The 9,310-nt window shown below is 31.8% G+C and overlaps 1 protein-coding gene across 1 annotated transcript; it reads left to right on the top strand.

The window, feature by feature from the left end:
- Positions 1-1,126: 1,126 nt before the first annotated feature.
- On the top strand, positions 1,127-7,597 carry LOC114713697 (indole-3-acetate O-methyltransferase 1-like). Its single transcript, XM_028898368.1, has 4 exons — positions 1,127-1,237; positions 1,888-2,310; positions 4,457-4,732; positions 7,241-7,597. Exons 1-4 carry the CDS (start codon positions 1,127-1,129, stop codon positions 7,595-7,597), a joined length of 1,167 nt encoding a protein of 388 aa, XP_028754201.1.
- Positions 7,598-9,310: the final 1,713 nt, after the last annotated feature.

Here is a 9,310-nt window from a genome sequence, read left to right as displayed (position 1 = left end):
AATTTCAACCATATGTAATTTTGTCTCTTTTCTGTGGGCAAGTATGGAATTCAAGCTTTAGTAATACTACGGTTGATGGCGATGTTGCTAGAATGTGTTCATAACTTGCACCCAAAACACGCTACAAACTACAAAAACAATATTATTTGGTTTGGACCCACAAGTACTGTTACCTTTGGATGAGTTTGAAGTCTTTATTTTTATTACCTCAATTTCTTTTTTCTTCTTATTTTACTTACTTTACCCTGTCCGTAACTAAATAAGAAAATGTTATGATTATGGATATATACATATCTTGTCTCACTGCACTTTTTTTCCTTCATTAACCTAGTCTCCTGAATGATGATATTTTTCCGAAGCCAAATATAATACATACCTAAGAGCTAGTCGGAAGTTGGATTGAATTATAAATATAAGATCTTAATCCTCCTTTTCTTCTGTATTTATCATTATTTTTTAAAATTATTCTTATTGATTACACATGTTAAAAGATAGTTTCAATGCAAATGATTTAAAAAGGTATTTTAAAGAAATTAACATACATTTCTGACAAATAAGTAATTTAAGTAATTTTTGTAATCTACTAAAAATAGATGTATAGGTCTTCTATTAAGAACTAGGGGTAGTATTTTATATATTAAAAATATGTCTCCGTTCATAATAACGTCCCCTCCCTGGCTAGCTCCAGAAAAAAAAAAAAAAAAGCACACACACAGAGAGACGTACGCACGTATATTAGTGTGAATATTTGAAGAATTTTTTCTTGCGGTGTGGAAGAAATAAAAATCCGGCGGAAATCTTGGGCCCCTCCTTTGTTGCATGTGAAGCCTATGATCTCTTGTCCTGAGATTTCTGAGTCTTCTTTTGTGTTTGTTAAAGATTTTCACTTTATTTTTTCTTTCAAATTGACTTTCTTAATAATAATATTTCCAATAATAATAACGACACTAACAACCATAATTACTTGCAACTTGTTGGTCCTTTGCATCTGCCTATAGAAGCGAACATGGTGTCCTGTTTTGTCAGTATAAATATGAACTCTTTGTCTGCCATTTTTGCTACGTTTGAGTGAGAATAGAGCTATATATACATAGTGGTTCGTTGAGTAAGAGAGCTATTAGAAGCTATGGCTCTTAAGAGAGACAACGTGGTTGTGTCAAATATGGAGCTTGAGAGACTTCTTAGCATGAAAGGAGGAAAAGGTGAAGGCAGCTACGCCAATAACTCACAAGCTCAGGTCATAAACTCTCATCTCTGTGTGTGTGTGTGTGTAACTCCACGATAAATTAATTTGTGTCTTGGGGGATTATTTTAAGCTGATCTTTCATTTTGTTAGCTTTTTTCTAACATATGAAATCATATTTCTTCAATTAATGGCCTGAAAACTTGTGGCCAACAAAGAACGATGTTAAAATTAAGACATAGCGAGAGAGTAAGGAGAAGTGAAGCCAATCTTTTGTTGTTATCTCTCCCTCACACTTTTTTTTTTATTTTTTATTTAATATATATGTCTATCTGAGTATGTTAGATTTGAGTATTATTAGACCCAAATAGATATTCTGAAAGTGTTTTTCCCATTTACACCGACTTAAACTCAAGATCTTGTACTTAACGTCATTGTCGCTTCAAACAAAAATTCTTCTGTGAATAATTTTTAAAGGTTCACTGGCGTTCCACAGGTTTTTGATACATTTACAAGAGATTAGTTTTAATTTTTCTTTTCAAAAATCTAAATTATTAACATATATATATAAATGTACATAATCCATTCTAATACATGGATTGCTTGGTATATCGTCTTTCTCTTTATTCTTTAATTAAAAATGATGCTCTTTTTTTTGAGTAGATAATACACAGTGCGCATGATTCTTTTTATTATTCTTGTAGGCTATTCATGCTCGTTCCATGCTTCATCTTCTAAAAGAAACCCTAGACAGGGTTCAATTGAACAATCCTGATATTCCCTTTGTGGTTGTGGACTTGGGCTGCTCCTGTGGCAACAACACCATCTATGTGGTGGACGTCATCATCAACCACATCATTAAGCGCTATGAGACCTTAGGCCTCGACCCGCCGGAGTTTTCAGCTTTCTTCTCTGATCTTCCCAGCAATGACTTCAACACTCTCTTCCAGCTGCTTCCTCCTATGCTTACCACCAATTATGGTGTCAGCATGGAGGAATGCCTCGCCGCCAACAACCACCGCTCCTACTTTGCTGCTGGAGTCCCCGGCTCCTTCTACCGGAGGCTGTTTCCAATGAGGTCCATTGATGTTTTTCACTCTGCCTTCTCTTTGCATTGGCTGTCTCAGGTTAGGCTTTAACTAATAATTGTCTCTTTTCTTTCTTACATCGATGTTGAGGCATTAGTTTATAATTAGTTTACTACCTTTAGATATTTGTGGAAAACCTTTCAAGAGCCAATAAATTATGATACTAGGCTTTAAAAAATATTTATCCGTCATATTTTAATTAAAATAAGGATAAATAATGCGCCTTTTACTTTTGTTAACACAAGTGTTTGAAAATTGAATTTCATTAATTACTTAAAGATTTCAGGTTAAAATTACATGACTCATGATATGAATATTCATGCAGCTCAAACAAATGTCTCTACTTATGAATATTCAAGCGGATTTCTTTTTATCGTTGACTCAAGATATAGCTGCACATGGGCTCTTCGTATTTCATTTTTAGTTTTCTTTTGTTATATTTATTATTTGCCAGTTTGAAGTTAGTATTTAGGATCTTACCTTAGCTTCTCATAGATAATAGAGATGAATACAAAACTTTATTTCTTGATTGAAGATTTTTAGCTAGAATTTAGACTTTATTCTTCCACTGTCAGATAAAATTATTCATTCCATTCCATACACAGATTTTTAACTCTGCTTGTGTCTTTTTCCTATCTATCACTCATGAAAACTTTTGATTAGAAACTCCCACTTTCATAAAGGCTTTTTTGTGTGAATGACACTTTAAAGCATAACTCCCTCCTTTTATAACTTTCTTGTAGTTTCACCCCGCAAAACACTCAAGGAATATCAATGGGGTCAAATTAGTACCTTTTTCTCTGGGAAAGAAAAAATTTAATATGCCACTTCCCGAGGATAATTTAAAATGATACATTGAATATCTTGATCCTACAGATAAAAAGCCTGTTAGGGATGAAAATAACATAGACAATATCTAAGCGACAAAGTGACGTAGGTGGGCTGTGATTTTGGATGCATGCATAGTAAGAACATAATAATTTTTCTCTTTTTCTGCATTTTTTAAATCTTTATGGGCTCACAGGATTTGATTAACAAGGACTTCTGTGTCTGTGGGAAACAATGGTTCAGTGTGTGAGAGAAGGTTTTATTATTACTTTAATTGTTAAATTATGAATTATGTATTGCAATATAACCATATGTGTCTGTGAAAGCCTCAAACATATCAAAGTGCGTTACATATAATAAAAGACAGTCTCCTGTAATTACTACTACATCTGGTCCTTAATATAAAATCTAGTTAAAGATTAAATTTGGTTTTAATTAAATGTAAGATCTCAGTTTTGTTCAAAAAAAAAATGTAAGATTTCAATTCATTGTATCTCCCAAATATATAATTCATTTTCTAAAATATCCTTATTGATTATACATATTAAAATGTTTCCATTCAATAATAGTCATGATTAAAAAAATATTTCAGGAAAATCAACTCATATTTTGTACGAATAACTAATTTAACTAATTTTTTTAATTTACTTAAATTAGTTAAGTGGCTCTTATATTAAACAAAATTAAGTACTTTACTAGTGAAAGTTTAACTTTGTTTGAGTGTTTGACAAATAGGTAAGGAATATTTTTTTAAAAAAACAGGAAAATCTTTTGTCCTAATCTGAAATCAAGCACTCAAATATTAATTAATAATTAATCAGTTCCACACTACTTTAACAAATATTAAAAAGAAATGTAATGTTGCAGAAAAATTTTGTATCAAATAAACTTTGTTTTATATGCGAGCCTTAGAATCTCGCCTTCTTCATATTTTGATTTCAAAATAAGTTCTAATTCTTTCTTGTGACTCTTCTAATTTTGATGAATACTAATTGATTGTGCATAAAATGAATGCATGTTTCATAACATACTTTTCCTAAATTACTATGAGATCTCTCCTAAAAGTATAGAGTAATTGATATTATATTTCACGACAACATCCATGTCATGTAATATTTAACAGAAATGTACCATTGTACTCTTTAGTTATTATTGTGTAGATTAATATTCTCTTAGAAAGTGTAAGCATTAATTAAATAAAGTCTGGAAAGTTGTTAAATTTTAAGACACAGTTAATGGGATTTAATATTTTCCTTCATTTTAGTAAAACATGTTGAAAGTGACTAATAAATAAAACTATATTGTTATACAAACAATACATGATAGAAGTGACGCACAATGGGTGCATATGAATCAGGTGCCTCAGAGTGTGTTGGACAAAAGAGGAAGTGGATACAACAAAGGAAGAGTGTTCATACACGGAGCAGGTGAGAGCACAACGAATGCGTATAGGAAACAGTTTCAGACAGATCTGGCTGCTTTCCTGAGGGCAAGAGCCCAGGAGATGAAGAAGGGTGGGTCCATGTTCTTGGTTTGCCTTGGTCGGACCTCCCTGGACCCCACCGACCAAGGTGGGGCCGGCCTCCTCTTTGGGACCCACTTTCAGGACGCTTGGGATGATCTGATCCAACAGGTAATATGCCCCATCCTTCCTTCACTCCAACTGGAAAACCATCCATCATCATTATTATTGTGAGTTTTGTTCGTAATGATTTGTTAGGCAAATTTGACACATTTGAGCCCCACCCATTATGAAAGAATATGATCAAGTGCGTGCCGGGTAGGTAGTGGATGGGTGGTCTGAAATATTGACCAAATTATTAGGTTTTGGATGGTTAAGACACTTAAAATCATCTTCATATCTTAAAAGTTAGACAAGGAGGCTAGCTATGGCACTCTTCTTGCTTTCATCTCATCATTCTTTTTTATATCATCATTGTGAGAATATATCAATGTCTTCCAACAAAGCCGAAAGAGTAGTATGGATTTGGATTCATTATATTCCGTCTGATTTTATGATGTCATGTGTAGCTAGTCAGGAAATCTTGTTTGCTTTTTTTTTTTTTTCCTGGGTATAATCTTGTTTGCTTATTTTGATTTGACCATTATTATCATCACATCAAGTCATTTGTTATAGGTTTCAAAAATTATTAGCCAAGTTAATTATTTGTGACAAATGTATACTAGAAGACAAAGTAAATTAACGTCTTATTTTAGAGTTAAATTAAACCCTTCATCTAGCTAGCTCCTATCATATCATGTCATTCATTAAACTCCTTTTGACTCTAAATATAGGAACTAGATAACTAACATACAAAGTTTAAAGAACTATAGTTTAGTTAATTATTTGTAACAAATATATATTGCAAAAGAAAGTAGATTATTAATATATTACTTTAGAGCTAAATTAAACCCTTCAACTGACTCCCATATTTAGGAGCAAAGGAAGTAAGTCGTAAGATGACGGTTTCCTATTTATTATGGTATTTAGCTAGGTAACAAGAGCATGAGGATGTCTGTTAAATCAAAGCAAACTAAATAAGCTTTGCTAAATGTATTCGATTAAAAACCTATATCTCGCATTCATTTATCATTCTCTTTGTATGATGATTATGGTAATATATATATATATATATATATATATATATATATATATAGAGGATCCAACAATGTCTTATGACAAATCTAGAAGCATATAAGTACTCCTATGTTATCCTCTTCTACAATAACATGCGACACATTCAATATGCACGTACTATAATTAAGAGAGTACAATGAACATAATAAGACCTTCATAATAGGGTGGCTTTACGAATTTAAACCGTTTCAAGTATTCGTGGGGCACATTTGTCATAAACAGTAGTGGACGTACGCTCTCATTCTATAGAACATAAAGACACTTTTTAATTTGTAGATACTTATACCAATGGCACACTAGCTTTTCTTGGTCCTTTTCGGGCTCACAGGAAAGTGTGGACTGTGGGTTTTATTTATTATACTTGTTTATTTTAATTTTTAACATAGGTTTGGAATAATCAATTGTCTCCTTCACATAACCAATCAAAATAAATAAATTATCTCCTTCACATGCTCTCAAGCCAATCAAGTCTAGTTTCAATCACTTTGACACCTACCCCCTAAAAAGTAGCACGTTAATAAAGAAGGACCTTTTTATGGATTGATATATACAATAACAGAATAAAAATAATTCAATTAACAATTTAAGCTTGACTAAAGTGATCCTTAATTATCGGTCTATTATAAACTTCACGAAGTATATGCGCAATGATATTTGTTTTTGTAGCTTATCAAGTTGGACAATTGTTTTTTATTTAAAAATATCTTTCTTGTACATTAAAAAATTGCGTCTAAAATTATATCGAACTTGCTGCAAATAAGAATGGATCGTGCGTGCATGCGTGGTTTCTATTACTTTTTATGGAGTTCCTCTCCTTTTCTTGTTTTGCATCTAATAGAAGTATAATTTTTTATTTAATTTCCTTATCGGGTCATTATACACCCATCTTGACAATTTGAAGAAAATTTTGGAGGAGACAATTATTATATTTATTATTAGGCTCTGATGCAGATAAAAATTATCACAATACATCAGACTTAGCTTCATTTATCACAGTACGAAGCAGACATCAACCAGGGCTGATTGATATATGAGAAAAACTATTCAATCACCAGTTAGGAAATATTTGTGTATGTGTAAGTCAATTTTACCATTGGAATAGAGTTTTTATGTTTCCTCTATATTACAAATCCAAATCATTCGAGCTATGTTTATCCTGTGTTAAACTAACATGGATATTGCAGTAATAAAAAAAAAATCAGAATTCATGGATCTCAGAGATTTGTTGCATAATCTTCTATGAGTGATCAAAAAGATGGAAAATCCTGTGCTGAAGGAGGAAACAACTAAAAAGATAAACTATGAAATCTCAACAAATTAAAACCACTTTAGTTAGCTGTTAATTTGCCGAACAACTTTCAGTTTTTAAACTTTTTTGTGTAAGATATAAGTATATGTGTTCCCTTTTAACCTAACCCACTTTCATGTAGAAGGATTGACATTAACATTTTAAAGTTTTAATTGTTTAGTAAAAGAGTTTTTTATTTCCCCTTCTTCCGACAGGGGCTGATTAGCAGTGAGCAAAGAGATAATTTCAATATCCCAATTTATGCACCAAGCCTGCAAGACTTCAAAGAAGTGGTGGAAGAAGATGGCTCATTCGCTATAAACAAGCTTGAGGTGTTCAAAGGAGGAAGCCCTCTTGTGGTGAACCAACCAGATGATGCAACTGAAGTCGGGAGAGCTCTGGCAAACAGTTGCCGAAGCGTGTCTGGCGTCCTCGTGGATGCCCACATCGGCGACAAACTTAGTGAGAAGCTGTACCTTAGAGTGGAGCAACGAGCAACAGCTCATGCCAAAGAACTATTAGAGCAACTTCAGTTCTTTCACATAGTTGCATCCCTTTCTTTTCCATCATGAAGAAAATGATAAATTTTTTAAGTAAACTTGATTTGACTATGAAAAGATTGAGTTAATTATTATGAGATAAATAAGTATGCGAAAGATGTCATCCTCATAAACACATCGTTGATATACTTATATATCTTCATATAATTAGCTTGATTTACCAATCAAGTTTACTTAAAAATTACTGTTCATAGCAAGATGATGAAAGGGCTTCTCTTTTGTGTGGTATTTTTGTTACTTCTAACTGTAGTTATTATGAACTTTCTGATCGATTTGATCTGTGTCTCATCTCTCCATTTGCGTTTCTATTTACAAGATATGGACCCTCTAGGAATTTGATTATCCTATAAAACTCAGAAATTTCAAATTAGCTAGAAAATAGGTATAATAAACAATGAATAATAAGGACAACATGAAAAGTTAACATCTTGGAACCAAAAAACTAATGAATACTGAACAAGTGTTCTAAAAATATGTCACACTTAAGTCACTTATTAGAATTGTTTAGCTATTTAAAAACCCGTAGAGGCCCAATTAGTTGAGAAAATTTAAAACCTTGTGTAACATCATGGGTACTGTTCATTTAATTTAGAATAAGATTTTCTTCAAAACATTGAAAATCCATAACTAGCTCTACAAATCCAATTGAAGTCGTTCAAAACTCAATTTGAAGCTCTTGTAAAACTCCTTGGGAGAAAAATAAGACCCACCTAAACCTCTAACCCAGATCTTCCAAAATCTCCAATTATTCAAAACTGGAAGTTGCATTTTCCCAATAATTCTGTTTTCATTGTTCATTTTGAAAATTCTTTTTTTATGTACACGTCCAAAAATTATGGATTAAGACTCATTTCAAAACTCTAGATGTGTACTTTTTCCCTGCAAAATTACATAATCTAACCCACACGTTTCCCTCCTGTCTCTAAGCAGTCACAAATCTGAGGCGCAAATAAAGGAATTGAAATACCTACGCAATACTCCCCATGCATCTTTGACAACTACTTAGCATGGGACTTACCTTGGCATATGTGCTTAGCTTTCCTGACCTTCTTTATGGAGATTTACCAAAGTTTATGATCAACTTATACAAAAATATTAAATAATTACGTACAGCAACCATGCACAAAATGAAAGCCAATTTAAATAAAGTAATAATGGAAAATAAGCTTCTCAACAAAAATTCCACCTCCAACCTTCCTTCGCTAACTCGCTTTTACCCATGGAAGTTCTTGTTCTTAGGTTGGTACATGGAAGAAAAATGTGAGATTTGGAAGGATGTCAATAACAAAATATCAATTTAGGGGGTTTTTGGATAAACTCAAACTATGGTTTTAAGAATAGCTTCTGGAGAATAGCTTTTTGAGAAAATAGATTTTGTGAAAAAGTGATTCTGATAAAGTGAAAGCGTTTGGATAGTTGTTATCAAAAGTAATTTTTTGAATTACTAAAAAGGACATAAATTTAAATGATAGTTACATAAAAGATATATTTTGTAATATATGATTAATTGAAGTAATAGATTTGTTACTAATATATATTTTGCCAACATAATAAATAAGACATAAATAATGTAAATAATAAATAATAAATGTGTATATATATTTATAAAATAATTAAATATATTTTGTGTAAATGATTTATTTTGCCAATAAAAATTTTTTTTTTTAGTGTAAAGATTTTAAACGTTAGGTTCATAATTTTTTTTCAAAAAATTGAATAACCACA

This window comes from Neltuma alba, unplaced genomic scaffold, assembly GCF_004799145.2.
Source record: "Neltuma alba isolate B1F8T4 unplaced genomic scaffold, ASM479914v2 tig00011447_pilon, whole genome shotgun sequence".
Classification (NCBI taxonomy): domain Eukaryota; kingdom Viridiplantae; phylum Streptophyta; class Magnoliopsida; order Fabales; family Fabaceae; genus Neltuma; species Neltuma alba.
This window is presented reverse-complemented; position numbering and strand designations above follow the sequence as displayed.